The sequence below is a fragment of the Protomyctophum bolini genome (genome assembly GCF_963924005.1).
Source record: "Protomyctophum bolini genome assembly, chromosome: 11".
Taxonomy (NCBI): domain Eukaryota; kingdom Metazoa; phylum Chordata; class Actinopteri; order Myctophiformes; family Myctophidae; genus Protomyctophum; species Protomyctophum bolini.
Window position 1 is genome coordinate 38,074,045 of NC_137872.1, and position 25,834 is coordinate 38,099,878.

General features: G+C 45.3%; 2 protein-coding genes across 3 annotated transcripts in view; both read left to right on the top strand.

Annotated features, from left to right (window-relative positions):
* The window catches only part of abat (4-aminobutyrate aminotransferase), a 66,692-nt gene extending 58,079 nt beyond the window's left edge, over window positions 1-8,613 (top strand). Inside the window, exons 13-16 of the mRNA XM_080776547.1 lie at window positions 956-1,123; window positions 3,015-3,161; window positions 3,578-3,689; window positions 5,114-8,613. Of these exons, the coding sequence (XP_080632673.1) occupies window positions 956-1,123; window positions 3,015-3,161; window positions 3,578-3,689; window positions 5,114-5,235 (549 nt within the window). The 3' untranslated portion in view covers window positions 5,236-8,613. The remainder of the gene's footprint in view (window positions 1-955; window positions 1,124-3,014; window positions 3,162-3,577; window positions 3,690-5,113) is intronic.
* A 2,846-nt stretch (window positions 8,614-11,459) lies between these two features.
* Window positions 11,460-25,834, top strand: part of LOC308324572 (multidrug resistance-associated protein 1-like) — a 93,594-nt gene continuing 79,219 nt past the window's right edge. For both annotated transcript variants that reach the window (XR_013964933.1, XM_080776669.1), the window contains exons 1-5: window positions 11,460-11,605; window positions 14,279-14,455; window positions 17,851-17,979; window positions 19,670-19,807; window positions 22,042-22,167. Coding sequence is in view for 1 of the 2 variants with exons in the window: in XM_080776669.1 (XP_080632795.1) it covers window positions 11,558-11,605; window positions 14,279-14,455; window positions 17,851-17,979; window positions 19,670-19,807; window positions 22,042-22,167 (618 nt within the window). In the remaining variant the exon portion in view is untranslated. The remainder of the gene's footprint in view (window positions 11,606-14,278; window positions 14,456-17,850; window positions 17,980-19,669; window positions 19,808-22,041; window positions 22,168-25,834) is intronic.

A 25,834-nucleotide genomic window follows, 5' to 3' on the forward strand; every position in this document is an offset into this window, starting at 1 on the left:
GCAGAAACAGTACAGTAGCATATCAAAAGAGATTGCATGCAAGCTATCAAATAATTCAGGTGTCACGTCGACTCCGTGAAGTTTCTTCAAACCATTCCATATGATGGTTGTTAAAATAAAATAAAACTGTTAATATGAATGAACATGTTTTCAGTTCGCATGGGCAGTGCGCATTGGACTGGAGATTATGAAAGAGTCGTAGCCATGACTTATATTTCTGAAAATGCTACTGCTACCAAACAATCATTTTGGGCATGAAATGTTATGATTCCCCCCCTTTTTTTTCTCTCATTTTTTTTAATAACATTAACATCGAGGTGTCCACTGGCAATGCCAAAGCACTCCTGAAGTAACGCTGAACGGTCTGACTGCAGATAGGAGAGAGCCGTGCGCCCAGGCGCCCCATGGCTAACAGCCTGAAATGCAGCAAGTCGTGTGTTGTGGTAAAATGGATGCGCTTTATTAAAAATAATGGAGTCGTTGCTAAGCTCTCTCTGGCGCGTCTCCCTTTCCCTCTTTCTCCTCGCCACCAACATCGCCAGGACAAGAGCCCTCTTTCTCCTCCAAAAAAATATTTTGTCACCACAAACACGTTGACACAACCAACAAGCTACAAGCTACTGTGTCCCGCAGCTAACAGCGTAAGGACAACAACAGGCAACACGAACACGTGGATCTGTTTCCGCATGTCCTCGTACCGCCCACGCACCGCCCAGATTACGCAAAGCATTGTGGTACATTGATGCGACAAACGACAAGACAGATGAAACCATAAAACATTGATTAGATGCTTGTCTGATAGGTGTGACAGGCGCCTTAGGTGTGAGTGAGGCCAGAATAAATAATTCAATCAATCATTCAATCAATCAATCAAACAAACAATAATCACCTTCTTCAAGGGCCTACACGAGATTGGTAATGATAATCACCTGTGTGTTTCCTCCCTCCCTCCCAGCACGGCGCCGCGTTCCACGTGGACGAGGTCCAGACGGGCGGCGGCGCCACGGGCAAGTTCTGGGCCCACGAGCACTGGGACATGGACGACCCCGCCGACATCGTGTCCTTCAGCAAGAAGCTCCTCACCGGAGGGTTCTACATGAAGAACGAGCTGCAGTCGGAGAAGGTGCAGGGCCCGCTCGCTGTCTTGCATGTTGGTTTGTTTGTTTGTTTGTTTGTTTGTTTAACAATGCCCATAGCACTTACCCCACCCCCTTAGATAGCAATTCTGTAGACTTAGATAGCATTTGATACAGACGTATAGCATGTTATGTAAACAGCATAAGTGCATTGTATGTAGTCATAGCACGTCATAGTACATAATGCATATCATAGTAGTATAGATGTATAGCTTATATGTATAGTTTCATTATAGATATTCCACTGTTACTTTCTTAGCTTACGCATGTTTCATGATAAATGTTTTTATGTGATGTATTCCCCATGCTTTTTTGTTCTTGCTTAATGTAAGTCGCTCTGGATTAAGAGCGTCTGCTAAATGCCTAAATTGTAAATTGTAAATTGTTTAACCCATTTTGGGGCCGGGAACCCCTTTTGGTGTTTATAGCATTCTGTTCTACTTTATAGCTATTGAAAAAATAGCAGATCTACAAGCTCGTAGCGCGCCACCGAGTGGCGCGCTACGAGCTTGTAGGTCTGCTATTTTTTGAAAAGTCGTGAAAATGTGGCGTGAATCTTTGAATATATATTTCAGAGTGAACTAACATATTGGCTTCTGGGGGGGGGTGCCTGGAACTACATATTTTGAGAGGGGGGGTCCGTGGCCCAATAGAGGTAATTCTGGGGGTCCTTACCTTGACATGAAAAAGGTTGAGCACCACTGACATAGAAACATGGGTTTATCAGGAAAATGTTTTTTTTCGACATCAGTCCAAAATGGGTTAATTCAGTGGTTTTTTCAACCAGTGGTCCGGGGACCACCGGTGGTAATTAAGGGGGTTCCAGGTGGTTCCCCATGCAGCTAAATGACGGTGAGTTGGTAACCAAATGGACCCGTATAGATCTTCAACTCTTGAGCGTGAAATGAAAACCAAAGGGACCCGGTTTCATTTTACCCTCTCAAGAGTTACATTATTATTGTTAAACATCTGCATTACTTAATTAATTTACAAGAAGTCTAGACAATTCAAAGTATGTATGCCTGTTATCTCTTCTAATGGTACCAACGTCAACACAGCGTGGAATTGTGGACAACATCTAGAGGCTAGATTTCATAAAATGGTCGTCCGTGGCTCAAATGCCCAATAAATAATGGGCCCTTGTTATGAAAAGGGTTGAAAACCACTGTTTTATGTTTGACCTTTGGCCATTTGACACACTCATGTGGCCCAATGATAACTTCATAAACACAGTGAAGCCGCTTCCACCACTGAACTACTGTATAATGAGTCATGCCAGACATACATGACAATAAAAAAACAATTTACCGTAGTATGCACGCACGCACGTGTGTTTGACTGTGCGTGCGTGTGTGCATTTAAGTTGCACAAACGGTTTTTAACACTGCCTTATGGCAGCTTGTTACTGCATGTATTGTCCTCCACCAAATCATGAACGCAGTGTTCAATTTACGTGAAATCTTTCACACACTTTCCTACTGGGCTGAGGAATATAACCCCACCCTTTTCACACTGGCCTGTTATAGCGCCACCAACAGGTGTTATTTTGAAAATGACTCAAATCATTACCGCAGCGTGCAATTTACGTGAAGTCTTTCACAGACTGTCCTACTGGGCTGAGGAATATATCTCACCCTTTTTTTTTTGGTTATAGCGCCACCAACAGGTGGAGTTTTTATCAAAACACTTGTTTGGAACAAAATGAAAATCGTCCAATTTTCATCAAAGGCGTGAGAAGAAATGGCACACCTTTTCACATTGGCCTGTTGTAGCGCCACCAGGAGGCCACAACCTGACCTGGGCCTGGTGGAGGGAGACCTGTGCCCCCGAGGGGGGCCAATATTTCTAGTTGTGACTGTGAGGATGTTCTCCCTGCAGGCCTACCGTATCTTCAACACGTGGATGGGCGACCCGTCCAAGAACCTGTACCTGTGTGAGGTTCTCAACGTCATCCGCAGGGAGAACCTCCTGAACGAAGTGACGCGCTCGGGAGACGCTCTATTAGCTGGACTGACCGAGCTGCAGGTTGGTGTCCGTCCGAGAAAAGCTACTTGAAAACATTCGACACACAGTTAGGACTTTGGGGGGCCAAAGGTTCCCCAGGTTCTATGTTCCCCACTTACTTTAGGGTTTAGGGTTAGCGTTAGGTTTCTGGTTTAAGGACTTCAGTGTTCTGTACTATACAATTGTATGTAAAGTACAGAACAAAGAATGTTTGTTTTTGACAAATGAAAAATGATATTTTTGACAAATGAAAAATTATATTTTTGACAAATGAAAAATTATATTTTTGACAAATGAAAAATGATATTTTTTTTAAATGATATTTTTTTTAAATGATATTTTTTTTAAATGATATTTTTTTTAAATGATATTTTTGAAAAATAGTGGGTGGTCTTTCTATGAGAGATGAATAGAATGTGTGCTCTGTGGGCCTTCAGAACCAGTACCCCCTGATCCTGAGCAGAGCCAGAGGACAGGGGACCTTCTGTGCCATCACTGTCTGCAACGAAGGAACAAGGAACAAAATCATCCAGATGACCAGGAACAAAGGTTTGTGCGTGCGTGCGTGTGACGTCGTGCATGTGCGCGAGTGCACGCGTGCGTTGTCTTTTCCATTATGATTAATACATTGTCCCTGCCGGTTGGAAACCTCATGTCCAAATGCTGTTCAGGGATTCACAAACTCCAAAGTAGCAAAAGTAGCAGATCTACAAGCTCATACCACAGCGACTCGCGCCGCATTTCAAGCTTGTGGGTCTGCTATAGAGCGTCGCAGTCCCGCCCCCTTTCAGAACAACAACGAGCATGGGAAGAGAATTTCCCATGCATTTTTTCCCATAGACGTTTCAAAAAAGTATTTATTTAAAGACCTGTACGTGTAAGCCTCAGACAAAGCCAACTCGGATCGTGACAAATCATGACAACAAACACAATTCTTTGGGGCCTAACATTGGCTTTAATTGTGTCTGAGGGTTACAGATCTTTAAATAAATACTACGTCTATGGGGAAAATGCACGGGAAAGGGTGGCGGGACTGCGACGCTGTATTTAGATCATTTTGTACATGAGACACTGTAGTATGATCAAGTACTGTAGTGCATTAATACATAAAAAATTACTAAACTGCCTCCCCCTGGCCAGCCGGGGCGCCTGATGGAGGGGAAAGGAACTGGTTGGAATAACGTGTTCCTTCCACGCGCTACGTCCAACCAGGGAAACTCCCCCCTGTCAGGTGTAAAGGAGCAACTTGGACATTCAGGCATGAAGGGAGCATGAGTTAAGTCCGTTGCTCTCCCCAGGTTTTTAAACAATAAAAAAATAAATAGAGATGGGAGGTTTCTCCCCCCGACAACAACGACATTCTTATCTTACGGTAGATTGACTTGATTAACCCATTTTGGGCTATTGAAGAAATAGCAGATCTACAAGCTCGTAGCGCGGCACCGAGTGCCACGCTACGAGCTTGTAGGTCTGTTATTTTGGAAAAATCGTGACAACGTGGCGCAAATCTATACGCTTTCGCAGAGAACGTTTCTAACTCAAATCTTTGCTTCCCGTGGGAGGTCCCTGGAACAGCATATTTTCAGATGGGGGGGGGGTGGGGGTCGGTGGCCAATTACATATACTTTTTGGGGTCCTTGACATTGAAATAGGTTTTTTCCCGAAAACTGTCAGGATTTAGAAGGCATTTCCAGAATGGGGTGCATACTTAGTTTAGACTAGTCATTGGTTAGACATGGGTTAAGGTTATGGTTTAGGTGTGCTGCCTCGTGGGAGGTTAGGTTTAGGGTTGAGGGTTTGAGATAGGTTGTAGTTGTATAGGACTAATGACTGGTCTAACCAATGACTAGTCTAAACCATGAACTAAGTACTGCACCCTTGTAGAATCGTCCTCGGGTCTAAATGGGTACATTTCAGTCGATGAAAGAATAACGTTGTTCCCTCCTTTGGCGTGGATGTGGTTCGTCTGCCAGGTGCCCTGCTGGGAGGCTGCGGCGACACGTCGATACGCTTCCGTCCCTCGCTGGTCTTCAAGGAGCACCACGTGCACATGTTCCTCAACATCTTCAGCGACGTGCTGGCCCGCATGAAGTAGGTTCTGTCTGGCCCAAACCAACCAACCAACCAACCGCAAGCCCGGCGGGACAGTTCCAGTACCACCGCCAGTCTAGTACACCCAATGAGCACAATCTGCACAATAACACGCGCACGCACACACGCACACACACACACACACACACACACACACACACACACACACACACACACACACACACACACGCACACACACGTATATGTATAAATATTAGGAAACCGTGGACACCTTTTATCAGGAAAACATGCACTGCTCTCTCTCTCTCTCTCTCTCTCTCTCCTATAGCCAGAAGTGACAATGATAAAAACAGAGATCAACCTCTTTCCTTCCGTCCTCTCATACCGTACATACATTACATACTGTACTGTACTGTATGTGACGATGCCGTCATTATCTCCTTTGATAATCAAGGCAGCACAGTATTGGCAACGTGACCATAACAATAAGCCCCAGCCAGACCTCACTAGGAATCTCGCCACTTTTCTTTTCTTTTTGTTATGTTTTGTTTTGTTGTTTTGCCGTTGTTGTTGTTGTTGTTGCAGAGCCGATAATGTCGCTGTGAAATAATGTATTCCACTAATAATTCCACCATTTGCTCATAATGAGGAACTGCGCTCGCCGTGTCTGACGTTCACTAATGTTCACTAAACCTGACTGGAGGCTATAGCAGCGTACACATGAGGATGTGTGCACGCCGACCTGACTTAGCAATAACATAGTCAGTTCTCACATTTCAGCCTCCCTTCCGTCCGTCCGTGTGTCTTACACGATGATGTAGCACCCAGGTGAAAATTTATTTTTATACGTGCCACAGTTGTTCACCTGAAAATAACTCGTTTTCAACTTGAACTTCGGTTCACTGTAGGCTGAGTGACTTCCGAAGTAAAAGTAGACGCTGAAGTCGCACGGTGAAGCAGAAATGTGACTTTTAACCGCATGAGCCCCCCGCTGTCCAATGTTCTCGAAGGTCCGCATGGTACTCGCGCAGGTGTTTTTGGCAAAGATAGTTATTGTAGAGGAAAAACATGAGGTCGTTAAAAGCACAGCTTTTTGTCACCGGCTTGCGGAGAGGACGCATCCTCCCCCGGTGTCACAGAACATATCCCTCTCATAGTGTGAACAGAACACACACCATCGACGCTTGTGAAACCCAACCGTGCGAGCAAGCATTAAGCGCACACGACCGCCGATTTTCTCCCCGCTCCATGTCTACCACATGCAGCCGTTCTCACTACGCCGCGCACACATTGAAATGTATTGACCGCCAGCCAGGCGGACGTCCCGCTGTGGCGAGGTCTGACGCAGTCACGCAGTCACGCACAATGAAGCGCGTGAGCAACACCCCGCCCGGTCCTTGGCCTAACCTTTATACGCACAACTGTTCCCTGTGTTGCCACACCTGCTGTCTCTCTCTGGCCGACAGTCAGTGTGGATCGCTAGGCTAGTGGTTATAGGAGCTGGCACTGATGAGACTATTCTGTGGAACACGGAATAGCAAGTCAGTCCAAGTCAGAATACATGTTAGCAGTATTAGTGACTGCATTTAAAAAAAATATATATATATATATTAATATTACTTGTTGGGTCTTGTTTGGCAGCCTTGAAGTATCGCTCTAGTCCACAGGGACTCCTGTTCACTCTCGACCAGGCCGTAACAGTCAGGCGTGATGACATCATATTGATCGTTGATCCAGATTGTTTTGTCTCTCAGGAGGTGAGACCCAACGTTAGAAACAGGGTTATCTAATAGAAATCCAAATCTGTATATATTAGGCTGATTTCACAGCCTGGTATGTATGCGTCCGGCAAGTCCCAACTAATAAGAAATTATACTTGTTATGCTTCTGTGTTCTCATGCTTTCTCTGTTTTTCTTTTCTCTCTTTTTTCCTTTTTTTTAAGAACTCGACTTTTCAGCCTGAGAAATGTTTTATGCCCTGAAAAAATGTGATTTGTAAAAGGACCATGACAATGTTCTAGAATATTAACTAGTGCCTGCATGTTTCTTAAAAATGCACCCTTTTTATTCTATTTCTCTCCTCCATTACTCCAATGATGACCACCGCCATTTCTACCAATGCTTCACGTGAAGTGGGTTCCCGGCACATTCGTGATGCCTGAACAAAGGTTTGAAAGCAGCCATATGGGCTTGTTGATGAATAATAGCGATTTAGCCTGTGTACTATGCGTGCCATTTGATGCCTGTAGTAATGTATCTCCAAAGCCATAGAACTGTGCCAAAAATGGCATTTGCCCAAGGAGCTTATGTTTAATTGCCAGGCCTTGTGAAATATTATTGTTCGAGAATTTCACACGTGCTAAAACTGTGGCGGCAGAGGTTTCTATCCTAAATAAATACAACCTGTCATCACGCCCAACAGTATATACCTTGTTGTTCAGGTGTTACGAATGCATCCTGAACCCCGTTCGTTATGAAGTGTCACCCAATAAGGTTAGCAGCATCATCATCAACCTATCTAATTCTTCTTGCTAACATACGTACGTATACGTACGAGCTAGTAAACCTTTGTTTACATTCACGTTGAATAGATTGACTACCGTAAAGCTTAATGTAAAAGTACAGTACCGGTATGTGTTGATTCAGTGTAGCGACACATGTGGGCCAATTTCTCGCACATGAATTAAACCTAGGGCTCCACTTTAACAGAGTTATTATTTTGGCATGTCAATACAGTGAAAAGGTATGGGGAAAAAGCATCTGTCAAAAATAGCCAATCTTCAAGCCCACGACATGCCACATCGTGGCGGCATCGTGAGCCTGGAAGTCGTCTATTTTTAGCAATTTGTTGTACGACAAACTATTATAGGGCTTACGTGCTCAATGTTGAAATGTCAAGTCCTGTTAAGGCTTTAGTGCATGTTTGCAATAACTGGCCCATGATGTTGAGCGTCCTTGTGCGTTTATTGTTATGAGAAAGTTCCAATCGTTGATGTAATACTGACACACTGCACAAGGTAGATGAACATTGTTTTGAATTGCCTCTTTTCAATGTTTCTTTCTGTGTTGTCGTTGGTCACATTGAAAATAGTAAGAGGTAGAGGTGATCTTTGCATGTGTCTCCGATAGGCCGAGCATTATCCTGGTGGTAATATTAATACTAATAATAATAATAATCCTCATTAAATGACCATGAGAGTACCATGTCTTATTACTGCGTCAATCAGTATTGTATAGAGAACTGTGTATGATTGATGACCTGTTTTAATATTTTAACAAGTAATGTCTGTTTGCACTGTTCTGTGTGATATAAGAAGATGATTATTGATGTAATTATTACAGAAGGTTCTAATTATCATTGTCTATAAAGAAGCATCCTATTCTATGTACCCTAAAAGAATAAACCTTAATGCAATTTTGAGTACATTTTCCTGGTGTTTATTTGCTGCAATCATGCAATGTTAATGGAGGTTGCGTGTGTCGGGGTGTGTGCGTGTGTGCGCGTGCGTGTGCGCTGACCTCGTCACATTTTGTGATGACGGCTATGGTCGTTTTTAGCCCAAAACATGCAAAACCTAATGCTTGGAATGGATTCAGAATCATGAAAAAAACCCTAGTTTGACACATGCTACTTAAAGCATAATGAAATTTAGAAAATATTGCCTTAAAGGTATTGTAGACAAGTTTCCAGTGTTTGTACACAGAATTGATCGAGTGTTTCCAAACAAAATAAAATCTAGCTCCACCCCCCTCCCCCCGTCATTCTATTGGCTGAGCCAGGTCACTTCGGGCTATGGGGTTGTTGTTGCTGCTGGGAGGGACGCTATGGATATTGCGCTCGTATGGCTAAATATGACATTAAAAAAATATGAATTTCTATCGATATCATAGTTACAACAATGACATTGAGTTGACATGTTTTTTTAAGGGTAACTGTAGCGTAATCACAATATCACAAGACTGACACGATGAGTCCCGCAAATGAGGAAGTAGGAAGTAGTGGAGCAGACTCACTGGCTCTCAATTCAATTATCTTTCATTTGTAATCGTGCATATAAAACATATTGCCCCTCAAATGCCCCAGCCACTACAGCATCGTTCATGTGAACTACTTTGTCCACGGTTATTCATTGCAATGAAGAAAAATCGCTATGATCAGCGACGGCTTGTCACCGTTGGCGAGCACGGGTTGAATGCAAGCTTCAAGCCGGCCGGACCACCCAACCATGCGCTATACATAGCGATTCTCATAATTTCAACAGGCTTACATATTACATCATAAACATACTATTTCACATGAACAATGGTGAAACTAAGATATGGGGATAATATTATACTTGCAATGAAATCGCATTGCGTTTTCATTATAATACTGCTGGGTCGAACACACAGTCACACACTCGAGCTGTGATTGGCTAAGACTCCGCGTCACCCCCCACACAGACCCTCCTCCCAACACACTTTATTCCGTCCCGAGACAAAAACAACAGTGGATATAAACAGATACAAACACATAGAGGGAGACAAAGGGAGAGTGTATGTCTACAGGGCAGCAGCTCAGCATCAAAATATAGGGGAAGATAGAGGGAATAAGGCCACAAATATAGATAGATAAATATTTTGATTTTTGGCTGAAAACCTGCCTATATCACCTTTAATAATAGGTTATCATCAATGGGGCCATCTTGGTTTAAGACAAATTCAGCATATTAGCAGTGAGCAGATTAGGGTAGATTTTTTATCATGGCTAGCAGACCTAATTTTATGTCAGAATCAGTTGAGAAACAAAATACTCCAATTTTGTCCAAACTCTGGCATTTATTTACCTGTAGGGATGGATGGCTCAGGGTAGAGGACAGAGTAAAGGGCCTGGTCTTCAAGATTCTAAAAAAAAAATGGAAAGAAAGCAGGGACGTTTATACCTGACAGGCTACTTCAACAATGTGAAAGACACACAGATACACAACACAAGGGATAGTATCACACAATCCAGTTCCAATCAATCAATCAATCAATCAATCAATCAATCAATCAATCAATCAAGACCTTGAACAGTAGGTTTTCAGTGTAATGGCGCCCTCTATCTGTAACTTTCCCCTGCTACACCCGACTACACCAATCATGAGATACATTTATACCTTGTTTTGTTTAGTCGTTTAAATTAAAACATCGGTTAAAAAAGTGTTTTAAGCCACTCTGGCAGACTGGCACTAACTGGATGTAAATGCATTTAAATTGATTTAAATGCACGTTTACATGATATCATACATGCTGAATGATATCAATAACAAAATATGTAATAATGTCCAATGGTATTCAAGGTTATTTTACTGTGATCTCATAGCAATAGTACACTTATTCCAAACTATGTTAAAGCAATATAATTTGCTTCCTTACTATTGTAATATCACCTTCAAGTAATTATTTCACAAATAAATATCACTACTCCTCCTACATGTAATACAAGGGCAAAGAACTACCACCTCCTGCTGCGTTGCCATGCCTGTTTATTATAAGTGACTTTCAGCTCCCCTCTCCCTTTTTATATCTTTTAATATGTCAAGTCGCTTGTTTTTGTGTCCTTTCTTTCTTTGTTTTTCTTGTTTATAAAATGTAGTTATTTCTATTTTTTGTTTCATTATTTTTAATTATTAAACTCTATTTTAATAAAATGTTTCAAATATATTCAAAATATATTTTTTTCAAGATATTTTTTGACAACATAGCAGATCTACAAAGCTGCATTTTCAAATAGCCCGTGTTTGTAAAAAAAAATAAAAAAATAAAAAGGATTCCCCCTCCCTACATTGTTTTCCCCTTTTGACTTTCTTTATATGATGACTTCCATCTTTCATTATTTTTTATTTTTTAGAAGTGTATTTGTTTTATAGGTGTTGTAAATGTTCTGATGAATTGAACATGGTGTACCCTGTTTTAAATAAGTGTGAATGATTTATCATGGTTGGTCCACACAAGTAACAGTTTTTGAATTGACTTTATTATTGTGCTTTCGTTTGAAATGTAACTTCAAATAGACCCGGCTGCTTATTTATGGCACAATGTGGCAACCCTGGGAGAGAGAGAGAGAGAGAGAGAGAGAGAGAGAGCGCGCGCGAGAGCGAGAGAGCGAGAGAGAGAGAGAGAGAGCGAGAGAGAGAGAGAGAGAGAGAGAGCGAGAGAGAGAGAGAGAGAGCGAGAGAGAGAGAGAGAGAGAGAGCGAGAGCGAGAGAGAGAGCTGCTTACAGAACCCAGACTGTTACACGCAGAGCAGAGAGAGTGTTATCAAACCAAAGCCTCTGGCTCTCTCTCTCCCTCTAAGAGACATTACCACACAACTTTCCATTGGCACCACAACCCTACAGCCCATGGGGTTTGACAGATTCTGCAGTCTGGACGGTTCCGATCCGTTCTGGGTGAGTTTTTGTTTTGTTTTTGCCCGCCCACGTTTGCTGTTGCCATTTAACTTTGTCCCAGTTGTTATTGTTGTTGGAACGGGGGCTACACAGTACACACACAAAGCTAACGTTGGGACAGTGCTAACGTTAGCTTAGCTGTATAATCACCTGCACTACACAGCACTGTGACTGCACTGTGCTGTGCTGTCAGGGTTGGAGTGGTGTTAATGAAAGAGCCATAATATGCAATCTAATGAACGACGTGTTTCATTGTTAAAATTATATTTAAGAAAAGGGGGAAACACTTTGCATCTGTTGCTTTGCCTTTTATCATGTGCTTCTGCTGTTCAAGAAGACTGGTGTCAGCAAATGACTGCTATATGATTAAAACATATGTCCATTCATTGTAGGATGTTCAATTCAGGGCATTTTTGACACGCGACGAGACACCGAGAGAACATCGATTGACATCGCGATTTAGTTGCTGTGTCTAGACATCCACAAAACGTGCCAGCAAGCATATCAATGCATGGCATGCATGGTTCATTGATTTGACATGGTTCCAATTCAATTATAGCTACCAATCACAACATAATGTAAATCTAATGCTACATTTCCAGTTGGAGAACATGGTGTAATTTAGCTTCAAGGCTGAGAAGAGGAGCAGCTTTTGTGCTCTGATGCTGTGCTTTGATAAGCTAGCTTTCTCCCCCTACCTTTATAAATGCCTACTAATGTAGGAGTGTTTCTAATTTGTAAATAATTAGTTTTAGGGCAGATTTGAGAAGACAACTCACTCATGTGACTCCTGTTCAGTTCTCCCTGGCAACAGTCCAAATCAAAATACCCCCCCCCCCCCCCCCATGTTGGAATTCAATGTACCTCTCTTGTACCTGTAAAAAAATAGTGTCTTTCTTAATTCAGTTTAGACTAGAGGACTATAAAAGTGTTGTACCTTCACTGAACCAGAAATGCACTCGACAGGTGCATTATATTACAAGCAGTACTGTATGTGCGGTTGTCTCAAAGATCACAGCAAGTGAGTACAAGTGCTCTTCTGCTGCAAAGTCAAGTCACTGGCTAACTGGGTTGGAACTTAGTTGGAAGTTGGAACTGAGGTCCAGTGAGACATGCAGTGTTTGTGTTAATCTGTGTTCCCCCAAACCAGTTTCTTTCTGTATATGTTGGAAGGTTGGAATGTGCCTAAATGTAGCACTTGGCACTAGCCTTGATGACCTTACAGGCGTACAGGCAGAGGCTCAACATTTATGCCATTTTGATTACATTTTATGTAGACATGGCACTCTATTAGTACTATACCCATAGGTTCATTGTACGGATATCCCACTGTTAGACGGATGTTAGGTTCATAGCTTACGTATGATTCTTGATGACTATTTTCTATGTATTTGATGTATTACCATTGCCAACCATGTGTTGTTTTTGCTTGCTGTAAATCGCTCTGGAATCTGGATCGAGTGTCTGCTAAAAGGGTAACATTGTAAATTCAATTTTCCATAAAGAAAGAGTGTCTTGCGGTCTCTCTTAACGCAGTGAGTACTTACAGTAAAAGCATTGCACCTCCACAAATCTGAGAACCCATCGTCAGAAAAGAATGGAAAAACAGTGCCCTCTTTTCCTTGAGCTGACTTGAGCCAACAGTCTGTCTTGAGAGACTACACCTCCACTTACGCTGAAATGCACTCATCACAAGTACATTACAAGTACTGTATGTGTGGCTGTGTTAAAGAACACACTACAGCAAGTAAGACGACAAGTGCTCTTCTGCTCCAAAGTCATTCAACTGGGGTGGAACCGAGGTTCCCTCTAAAGGCCCTCAACTGAAGCATACTAACAGACAGCAATGTTTAATTTGTCAACTTTGAGACCCACCACTCTGCCAGTACCACCGAGTAACCAAACCTGTTTCTTTCTATGTCATCCTGCAGCTGCATCTACTTGCTGTAAAATGTCTACATTCATTAATATTTATTGAATTCAAATCTGCGTTGTGGAAATGGGGTTGTGTGACTTTTTTATTTTTCTTTCTTTCTGAATGCTGACATGACGCCTTCAGACAACAACTGCTGAGCCCCTGTAAAAGACAATGGCACATTATTACTGTTTTGAAAAGGTGTTGCTGAGATTGCTATGCATGTTATGTTACGGTGCCACTCGGTAACAAATAATAATAACCTTATAGATTTGCCTGCTTCGAAAATTGGATTGATCTGCAGCTAGTTAAGTTAAGCTACACAAGCCAAGTTGAACGCTTGTGGTGTATAGTGGTCAGCTGATGCCGGCAAGCAACATCTTTTGATTCTCATGTGTGAACAACATGCAGTATCCTTTCATGCACGGCTGGCCTATATAGTGATATAACGTTTATATAATGACACTTGGACATCGTATGGGATTTTAAATGTTTCCGTCACCGTTGTTGTTGTTGTTGTAGATGGGGTTTTCCTTGGTTTTAATCTAAAACTGTTCAGTTCTACTTACTTTCCACACAATTTCCCGAAGAGTCCTTTTTTCTTAAAAAGTTGCCGGAAGTATAGCTGATTTACCAGCTCACAGTATGCGCCGGTGACACATTGTGTGAGCTTGTAGATCAGCTATTTCTTGTGTGTATATTGACACCAAGCCTGGCGCCTTTTTCCAATATATCGCTGTCGTCCATGTCACGCATAGGATTGGAACCGGACCTGGAACACCACCAAGCCAGACCTGACGCAGTGCTTCCAGAACACAGTGCTGGTGTGGTTACCGTGCGCCTACCTCTGGCTATGTGCTCCGCTCTACCTCCTCTACCTCAGAGGCCACGACCGTGGCTACATCTGCATGACACACCTCAACAGAGCCAAAACCGTGAGTGGCTGCCTGCAGCATGTCAAACCGCCGTTAACCTTTCATGACACGGCGGCGTGACCCCCCATGCATTAATGCACGCCACTGTGTGGACTCAGAGAGTCTTCGAAGCGTGTTGTTGAACCACGACAAAGCCATGGTCCGTTTGAATGTCTGACTCTCGGGCTGCTTTTCACATTTGCGCCAGTTCGGCTTTGACCGTGCAGTCAGTCAGTCAGTCAGGTCACAACATGTTAAATGTCATCAATACCTCTGTGTTGTTTATTGTCTTGGACTTTGCCTCAACAACACCTTGGGCCACAGTAAACATACTGTACACGTTATAGGGCTCTGACTCTTTTGATATCCCACCAGTTCAAATTATTGGCGTTTTCTTTTAACTGCTGTTTTTTGCTGCTGTTCATATACGTGAACGACGTGGTATTTTCCAGTTTGTTTGCAAATTGTTATAGCCTGGGTTTGCAGCGTTCCACGGATCTGAACATGTCAATGGATGCACTACTCATTTTCAGATCTGCGGAACTCGAGCGAATCGGACTGGAAAACCAGGCTAGCAAATTGTATACATGCAAGACTTTTTTTTAGGCTAACAACAACACAGTAACTTATTTCAATTCACAATGTCAATTGTCCACAACAACGAGTTAAAAACACACTCACTTGAGCATCCAGTTTGACGGGGTGAGGAGAGCGAGCGGGAGGGTTCAAATCAAGTGTTGCGATAGATATCGTTGCAGACCAATTTCCCCATCCTAACCTCACGTCTCCATAGGATTTCCATAGATGAGTATATGCGAGGAAGCAGCTACCCGGGGGCCGTCAGACATGCATCCTATAGTTGACACGATAAGCATGTAAAACATTTCAAGCCTTTCCAGTTATTCCAACGTTGTATTGTCAACATACAGTTTTGTTGTCACAGGGGAGATTTCTATAGATCACAACATCACACATATGTGTGTTGCACACACACACACACACACACACACACACACACACACACACACACACACACACACACACGGCCATGGAGAAGAAGGAGCTAGTGAGTGACTTAGAGAGAGTCATTTTGATTTGATTTGCTGTGCTGTTCTACGATGTACAGTAGTCCATGACAAGGCACAATTATGTCTGCTCTGCTAGTGCTGATACAACATATTTAGTCTGATGATCATTTAATGTGGACAACGTTTAACCTCAGGAAACCCGACTCATGGCATCGTCATTTCCGTCCATTTTCATTTTTAGCTCTCCCGAAAAACACTGGAGGAAAATGTCTATGAAATTACCCAGCCTTGTTGTGAGGAACTGGCAGGACTAAACAGTGTTTAGTTTTGTTCTTTCTCGCTTCAGGCGGGCAACCAAATGAATGTAAAACAACCACTTGGAGAGATTTATCTGCAGCAGTGGTTTTCTAACTTATGTTGTGCCCATTGCCAAGGCACATCAAAGGGCAGGTCACATTCCCAAGGCTTTCATAGTGCTTTATAACAACAAAACACTATTGAATGAATGAATGCATGCATGCAAACCTTTTGTGTAGTATATATTGCAATAATGTTGTCTCAGGGCCCATTAGTTGGCTATTAGACGCCTGTCTAAAAATGTGTTGATTACGGTAGTTATAAGTTAACTGGTCTGAAAGGTGTTACACAGACGTTTAACGAACTGCTAATGAACGTCTAAGCAAAGCCTAGACCGCTAAAAAAACATTTTTTTAGACCATTTATAACTAATTTGCCTGCCTCGAGGTGCCTGCCTCGGTACAACAATCGGGAGCCACGGGTCTACGCAGAACGGCAGAATTGTCAAGTTTCTGTTCTAGACTAATCATTAGCCGTTCATATTATAACTAGAGCCTTGCCTGTTGGGCACTGGCCTACTTGGAACGATGCAAGTTGGAAATGCATTCCCCACCCAGATATTCTGCGTTGGAGCCTCTACTGCGGTGCTTGTTGGGCACTACAGCATGGCCTACTGCGGTGGTGTGGAATGCGTGCGGCGAATTTGAAGTCGGTGGGGCGAACGGTGGTCCGTCCGACCGGACCCCGGTGCACTGCACCCCCTGCGGTGGTGTGGGAACGCGTGCGGCGAATTTGAAGTCGGTGGGGCGAACGGTTCGTGAGTTACGTGGATTACACCCAGACAGACGTACAGACGGAGTGCATTTATAGATAGATAGATAGATATTTGAACATATACTGTAAGACTCACACCCACCACAGCTAAACATCACTGAACACAGAAATCCCATTGTTTGTGTGTGTGTGCGCGCTCCGGCTCACGTCACCAACGTTTCGGTATATACCAAAAGTAAATTTTCGTTTGCATTGTTCATCAGGGCATTTAACTTTAAACCGTTCCGTTGAGTACTACTGGCGTTTTGGTGTTCTTCCAGTTTCGCTAAACAACGGAGGCTATTGTTGCAGTAATGAATCCTGTCAGTATTAATCCAAACTAAATACTGTTTGACTCACGGCAGGGGCGAGTGTGGAACCTGCGTTGAACCTTCTCTCAGTGCAAATGTACAATACTCGCTATTGCACGAATTGCAGGGGAGATTTCTCTTTTGGCTCGTCTTAGCCACCTCAGGACATGACATGCACATAGTTTTATACATGCAGATGTTTCTGTGCATTACCGTTACACAATTTGTGTTCCCCATCTTTCACTGTGAAAGATAGACATTCTTTTTATACACCGTGTGATCCACTCTTTAGTCCGTCTTGACCCAAATTGGGGAAATATGTTTAGCCTGACATTTCACTGTAGAAATAGATTGGCTATAGTTTTTTTTTATATATTTTTTGCTGTGTGATGAATATACAGTATATGAGGGTTAAGTGGCTCAAAGTTGGCAGTGAATTAACTAGTCTATATGAATTAATTTTCACATTTGGCAAACATGTATCTATCGGTTGAGGAGTCTGTTTAAATATCCAAAGTTCATATCAATAAAGTGGTCTCAAAGTACACACACACACGGAGCGACACGAATAAAATAAACAATCTCTGGAGTCGAACATGATATGTGACAGTCCCTGTCTTTTATAAAACAACCTTTTTACAATGCATTGCCCCCCCCCTCCCCCCCCCCAACGTTTAACATGATATGTGACAGTCCCTGTCTTTTATAAAACAACCTTTTTACAATGCATTGCCCCCCCCCCCCTCCCCCCCAACGTTTAACATGATATGTGACAGTCTCTGTCTTTTATAAAACAACCTTTTTACGATGCTTAGCTATTGAAAAATGCTATTTTTGAAAAATCTTAAAAATGTGGCGCAAATCTTTGAATATTGTATTCTGTCAAAGTGAACGTTTTTAACTCGAGTCTAAATGGGTTTAACATGATAATGTGACCAGTCCTTTTTGTCTTTTGTCCCCTGCCCAGGCGGTGGGCTTTCTGCTGTGGATTATCTGCTGGGCAGATGTTTTCTATTCTTTCTGGGAAAGAAGCCAACCCCACCGCACCACCGCTGCAGTCTACCTGGTCAGCCCCACCGTGCTGGGCGTCACCATGGTGAGAGTTGACCTTTTTTTGTTTGTTTTTCCCTTCCTGCAATGATATTGAATTTCAGTTTTTCTACCTGCGGATGATTATGATGATATTGAATTGTGTTGTTATTGTTCATGTCTTATGATTTGATTGCATATAGGGCCTAAATGGAACCAAGACGGCAAGGATTTGAAGAGTTTTAATGTACTCTTTTGCTATGTTTCTGTCTAAAACACTATTCAATCAATCAATCAATCCATTATCACACACACCTGGTCAGCCCCACACCATGCTGGCAGTGGTGGGGGAAAAAAAAGTATTCACTGAATGTTTTGAAAGTCAAAAGTGTCAATACTGCAATATAGAACTACTATTACTATTACTATTACTAAAAGTCCGGACTTCAAAATGTTCTTGTGTAAAAGTAGAAAAGTATTGGCATAAAAAAATAAAAGTACTCATTATGCAGACTGTGCCATTTCAAAATGAAATGAAAACAGCTGATCTACAAGCTCACAATGTGTCGCCGCATGCATGCGTCGCATTTGGATTGGCTATTTTCAAATGGCAAAGATGGGCTGACGTGGTTACGGTATGTCTTGTCGTACTAATCAAAATCTACAAAGTGACTTAGTAACGGAAGTGTTCAAATAAAAGTAGTAGAGTAAAAAAAATACAATATTTGCCTCTGAGATTATAGTGGGAGTAAGTACTGTAAAAGTTGCTGGAAGTTGGAAATACTCAAGTGAAGTACAAATGCCTCAAAATTGTACCTAAAGTGCAGTGTTTGAGTAGATGTACTTACCTTAGTTACTTTACTCCTCTGCGTGCTTGGGAGTCACCATGGTGAGAGTTGACGTTCATCGCACGCACACACACACACACACACACACACACACACAGCAACACGCACACGCACACACGCAGGGTGTTCCTGAGGAAGGCTTCTCTGTTTCAACAGAGCCAGGAGGTCACAGTCATCAAATAAACACAAGGATCAGGGAGCCTGAGGAAGGACAGGGAAATGTCACTCGGTGGTCTGGCCTCTGGCCGTTATTATTATTATTATTATTATGTGAGGCCCCGGCGGTCAGTCTATAGACTATAGCGCCTCGTATAACCGAAGCCGCCAAAGACACACATCTCTAAGCGTCTAAACTTAACATATTACATGATTTACATGGGTTAACGTCGCCAACTCGCCACGACTGACTGACTTCAGTCATTTGGATTTAATCTATGTCCATAGGACAGTGTGACGCATAATTTGCAATGCATCGTAGAGGCGAATGGAATTGTCACCTGCTGAATCATATCATAATCTAATTGAACAGTTGCCGATGCACAACCTCTAATATTGAGTGTCGGTAGATTGGCTATTTTATTTTGTTTTGGCGATATGACGAAGTGTCAAATTCTGTCAATTAATATGAATTAACCCATTTTGGGGGCGGGAACCCCTTTTGGTCTTGGAGCATTATGATATGCTTTAGCTATTGAAAAAGCTCGTAGCGCGCCACCGAGTGGCGCGCTACGAGCTTGTAGGTCTGCTGTTTTAGAGAAATCGAAGAACGACTGACATGGAAACATAGCTTTTTCAGAAAACGGTCCGGATGTAGAAGACATTTTTAGAATCTGATCTCGGGTCAAAATGGGTTAATAATTGTGTGTGTGTGTGTCACTGTGTGTGTGTGTGTGTGTGTGTGCGCGCCAGCTGGTGGCCACCCTGCTGACCCAGTATGAGAGGATGAAGGGGGTCCAGTCGTCGGGGCCCATGCTGGGCTTCTGGCTCCTGGCTCTGCTCTGTGCCAGCGTCACCTTCAGGTCCAAAATCCTCCAGGCTGTGGACAAGGTGAGACTATAGGCCCAGACCTTCTGCTTCTTTGGAACCTGGACCAATGGTTCATGTACAGTACAGTACAGTACAGTACAGTACAGTACAGTACAGTACAGTACAGTACAGTACAGTACACTCAGTTCTCACTTCTCACACACGTTTGCATGATGCGAAGGACCCCCACATTGACACTTATTAGCCCGCGGACCCCCCATTTGAAAACATATGCCAGGGACCCCCCCCTGTTTGACATCCTTTAGGTCTTAGACACCCATCTCTGGGACCTCAATTTATATTGTAAAAAATCAATGTTAATTTAACTCAGAGTGGACAAATGGAACCAAAACGGCCGGTCCATTTGAACACTTGCAGACCCATAAGGGTCCTAACTGTCTGCCGTTTAGCTGGGGACGGCCCCCTGGAACTCCCTCAAGGACCCCTAATGGTCCCCGTACCCCACTTTGAGAACCACTGATGTACAGTGTATACATGTGTGTGTATAGTACAGTACTAGGGATGGGACGATTATGAAAATTATTTGTGGCAAAAAACATAACGGTGATTAACGATAGTATTGCGATAATCATATGTTTAACCCATTTTGGGGCGGGAACCCCCTTTTTGGTGTTTGAAGCATTATGTTATACTTTAGCTGTTGAAAAATAGCAGATCTACAAGCTCGTATAGCCTGCCACTGAGTGGCACGCTATACGAGCTTGTAGATCTGCTGTTTTTTTAAAGTCGTGAAAATGTGATTCTTTGAATATATATTTCAAAAAGTATTTGCTTCTGGGGGAGGTCCCCGGAACAACATATTTTGAGATGGGGGGGGGGGTCCGTGGCCCAATAAGAGATAATTCTGGGGGTCCTTGACATGAAAAAGGTTGAGCACGACTGACATAGAAACATGGGTTTTTCAGAAAACCATTAGGATTTAGAAGCCTTCTTTCTTTTTTAATCGCCATCAGTCCAAAATGGGTTAAAAGCTTAATGTACCCTCACATACGATGTAACAACAACAACAACAACAGACCCATGGACCTTGACAGCGGTGTGGTCCCTTTTAAGTCGTATCTGCTCAAAGTGTCCGTGGCTCGTGGAATCGCTTCTCACAGAAGTTACAATAATAAGTTGCAAACATTGAGTTGAATGCATCGCCCCCCGCCCCCTCGGTGAGACATGAAGGCTAATGCTTTGTCGACACGTTCACATTTTTAATTTTCTTTCTTCAAGTGTACACGATTCATTGATTATCCGTAGGTTGAACTCTTCCAGTCTGTCAAGGTTTTACTCGCACGCCAAAGCCTTTTCTTTTATCGTCGGTCGAAGAGAGTCGATCCCAACAGGAGAAGACTCCTATACACAGTCCTCACATTAGCCACTGAACACTCGCAATGTTTCGTTGGCAAGACCTCGCTCAAGGTCTCTTTGTTTTGTCACATCTTGTTTACGGATACACACTTTTGTTTTCCGGTTCCCCAGACATTAAATAAAGACATTGCAGCAGGCATGCTCCTTTTGCATACCTCTCCTGCTCTCGTAGCGAGTACCATAGGATGTGCAAAACGGTCAGCCTGTAACATATATACGGCTTGTCCTACATTGAACCCGCGTCGGCCTCGTGAGCACCCCCGACCTCCAACCGCTGAGCTAATGCAGACACCCGCTATTCATGTCAGTGGAAGTTGCTCAGTGGCGTGTTGAAGCACCCGGAAGGACCGTCTATACTTCCGCCTTTTTTCCCCCCGCAGATTCAGCATTTGGGCACCAAATGTTTGGTGGCCCAAATGCGGAAGTGCAACCGAGCGCTCAATGTTAAAGCCCCCAGCTGCGCGGGGTTTCCTCGTCATGAATCCACGGGGTCCGCCTGCAGTCCTTCCTCTTACCACTAGGGGCCCCGTTGCTTCAACGTTGGAAAGCCTCACTGGCCCCTTGGTTCCCCCCCGGGCTTTCATTTTTTTTTGCGAACAGAAATAAAAGCCTGGATAGTACCGACTAGGCTGTCACACCTTTTGAGCTCTCATGCAGTACCACTTGTCGACCAGTATTGTGGCCGTACCTGACCACAGGACCACAGGTGTGGATACTTAGGCCAACTATCGCCACCAGAAGTTGTGTACTACTTACAGAACAAGTTTGTCAAAATGCAGTTTTACTCTCTCTCTCGCACGCACGCAGGCACACACACACACACACACACACACACACAGAGAGAGTTTAATGTGATGGTCGCTGTGTGTGTTTTCCAGCCGTCGGACGTGTGCGTGTGGCGCTACACCACCTTCTACGTGTACTACGCACTGCTGCTCGTCCAGGTCACGCTGTCGTGTCTGTCCGACCGGCCTCCGCTGTTCTGTCAGGCCGTCAAAGACCAGGTGAGACCCGTTAGGTGGAACGGCACGGTGGTTTTATACAATGACTTAATCCAGAGCGACTTACATTAAGAAATAACAAAAAAGCATGGCATTGTTTCATTATGTCACATACATGAAAAAGTAGTTATCATGAAACATGCGTAAGCCAAGAACGTAACAGTGGAGTATCTATATAATTAAACTATATAAAACGATAGTTACGTATGTAACTACGGTTCTATGAGTCCTGAATGACCGCCAGAGGCGGTGCTTTAAGCACTGAATACGTCCCTTCGCGCATGCGCAGTCGAGTATTTATACCAACAATGTCAATTTTGACCCCGTGATGACCCCCGGAGTAGTCTATAACTTCCGGCAGTCACCTGGGGCTCAGTCCCTACAGAATCTTCTCGCGAGAACACGAGGATTCTGAGTGACAAGAGTGCCTCTGGCGGTCATTCAGGACTCATAGAACCGTAGTTACATACGTAACTATCGTTCTATTTCGTCCCTGCTGACCGCCAGAGGCGGTGCTTTAAGCACTGAATGACTTATACCAGACAAGTCACGAGGAATCCTGATTACAAACCTCAAAGGGTAGAACCGGAGGATTCGGGGAAGAGGACCACGTCCAATGGGTGGGGAGTGGCCACGTTCACCCTGTAAAATCTTGAGAAAGTGCCTGCCGAAGCCCATGAGGCGGCGGCACAAATGTCCTCCAAGGGCACCCCTCTCATGGCAGCCCACGATGTGGAAATGCTCCTTGTAGAGTGGCACCGTACACCTGATGGTACGGGGAGGTTACTTACCTCATAGGCGTGGCTGATTGTGTCTACAATCCAGTGGGACAGGCGCTGCTTGGAGAGAGCGCCGCCTTTGTTCACACCACTATGGCAAAGGAATAGCTGCTCTGCCCGCCTGATGCGTGCAGTAGCTTCAATGTAGGCTCTCAGAGCCCGGACTGGGCACAACAGCTCCAGTTTGTCTGTCCCCTCTCCAGGTGGGGGGTTAAATCGAGCCAGCCTGATAGGCTGGTTGAGGTGAGCCTGCGACAGCACCTTCGGGAGGAATGCTATGTTTGGCCACAGCGTGACCCCCGAGCCGTCTGCGTTCCACCTCAGACATGTTTCACTGACTGACAGAGCGTGCAGTTCACTGACGCGCTTTGCCGATGTAATGGCCAGGAGAAGGGATGTCTTGTATGACGCCCACTTCAGCTCGGCCTGTGCCAAGGGTTCGAAGGGAGGCCCGCACAGGGCGTCCAGTACCCGGTTAAGGTCCCATAACGGAGCCCTCGGAGCTCTCGGGGGATGCAACCTCCGAGCCCCTCTCAGGAAGAGGGACACCAGGTTGTGGCTCCCTACTGTGCGGTCGTTAATTGCCACATGGCGGCAGGAAATTGCTGCCACGTAAACCTTCAAGGTAGAGGGGGACCGGCCCTTACCTAGTAGAGATTGTAGGAACTCCAGGATTTTGGGTACAGGGCAGTGTACTGGGTCTTCGCCCAGATCCCTACACCAGCTGGAAAACAGCTTCCACCTGTTGTCATACTGTAGCCTGGTGGACGGCGCTCTGGCGTTCAGTATGGTGTATCTCACCGGGCTGCTCAGCAGTGGCTCCGGCCCCTGAGCGGCCAGACGCACAGCTGGAGGCGTTGTGGGCATGGGTGCCAGATCCGGCCTCCCAGCTGTGACAGTAGGTCCCTCCTGTCGGGGAGGCGCCAAGGCGTTCCGTGACAGAGGCTGTGGAGCAGGGGGAACCATGTCCTCCCTGGCCAGAAAGGGGCCACCAGCAGGATGGTGTGACCCTCCTGAACGACCCTCTGGAGAACTGAACGTACCAGAGGAAGTGGTGGAAATGCATAGAGCAGCTCCTGTGGCCAGGGGTGCGCCAGTGCGTCCAGGCCTAGAGGACTGATGGTTTCCGCTAGGGAAAACCAGCGAGGGCAGTGGGTTGACTCCCCTGAAGCGAATAGGTCCACCTGTGCTCTCCCGAAGCGGGCCCAGATGGTGTGCACCACCTCTGGATGGAGGCGCCATTCCCCTGACGGGGGCTTCTGGCGGGAGAGGAAGTCTGCGAGGTGGTTCCGCTCCCCTGGTATGTGCACCGCCCGTAGGCTGGTGAGACGGGGGGCCGCCCACGTCAGCAGGTCTGTGGACACCTCTAGTAGTCGTGCAGACTTGGTTCCGCCCTGGTGGTTGATGTGGAATACGGTTGAGGTGTTGTCTGACCGTACGAGTATGTGCCTGCCTCTCAAGTATGGCAGGAAGCGTTGTAGAGCCATGTGCACCGCACGTAGCTCCAGCACGTTTATGTGGTCTCGGCGATCTTCCGCCGACCACTGGTTGCGAGCTGTCCTGCTCTGCCACACCGCACCCCAGCCCAGGGGGCAAGCGTCGGTGGTGACGATCTCCCTGCGAGAGGGAATGGACCCCATAGGGACCCCCCTCGACAGGTAAGCCCTGTCTCTCCATGGGGCTAGGGCGAGTAGACACTGTTGTGACACGGTTATCTTTTTGTGTCTGTGTCGCTCGGCGTCCAACTGAAAACTGTTCGGCCACCTCTGCATGGGGCGCAGTCGCAGCAAACCCAGGGGGACAACGGCCGCCACGGACGTCAGTTTGCCCAAGAGGCGGAGGAATGTGATGAGCGACAGCCGACTGCCTCTCCGGAACATGGGAAGAAACTTCATAATGTCGTCCACCCGGCGTGAGGACGGACAGGCTTTCATCGTTCTGGTGTGTAACGCCAGACCAATAAATGTTGTGGTTTGGGATGGGATCAGGCAACTTTTTTCCACATTTACCTTTAACCCCAGCCGGGCTGCATGGGACAGGAGACGTGCTGTGTCCTCGGCTACCAGCGCCTGGGATGGCGCACAGATCAGCCAGTCGTCGAGGTATGGCAGGATCTTGACGCCCTGCGATTGGAGAGGCGCCAGCGCCGCTGCCACACACCTCGTGAATACTCTCGGAGAGAGGGAGAGTCCGAACGGCAGAACTCTGAACTGCCAGTGGCGGCCCCGATAGGCAAACCGCAGGAACTGGCGGTGTTGCCGAGCAATGGGGACATGAAAATATGCGTCCTTTAGGTCCACTGATGTGAACCATTCCCTGTGGGCGATGGATTGCAGGACGTCCCTTGAGGTCAACATGTGGAACGGAATGACCTTCATGTATTTGTTTAGCACCCTCAGGTCTAAGACGGGGCGAAAACCGCCTGTCTTCTTTGGCACTAGGAAGTATGTGGAGTAGAACCCCCTGGGGTGCTCCCGGGGGTCTACTGCTTCGATGGCGCCCTTGGCCAGGAGGATGGACAGCTCCTGGTCTAGGGCAAGGGCCTTTGCCGGGTCGGCTATAGTGGTCATTCTGACCCGGCCGGCTGTGGGGGGCCGGCGTCGGAACTGAAGCTTGTACCCGTGGGTTAAGGTGGCAATCACCCACGTGTCCGAAGCTTGAGCAGCCCAGTACCTGAGCTGCTGAGGTGTAAAGTATCCGACGGCCGGCCGCGTGGTCTCAGCGTCTGCCCCCCCGGCCCCTAGGGGCCCTGGGGGGGGGTCCCCCAGGGCCCGGGGCACGAAACTGCCTAGTAGAGGGCCGGCCAGGGTTATGGCCCTGCCTCTGTTCAGTCCGCTGGGAAGTGCGCTGGCCCCAAGTGGGGGCCTGTGGCAGGCGAGCTCGGGTGGCGG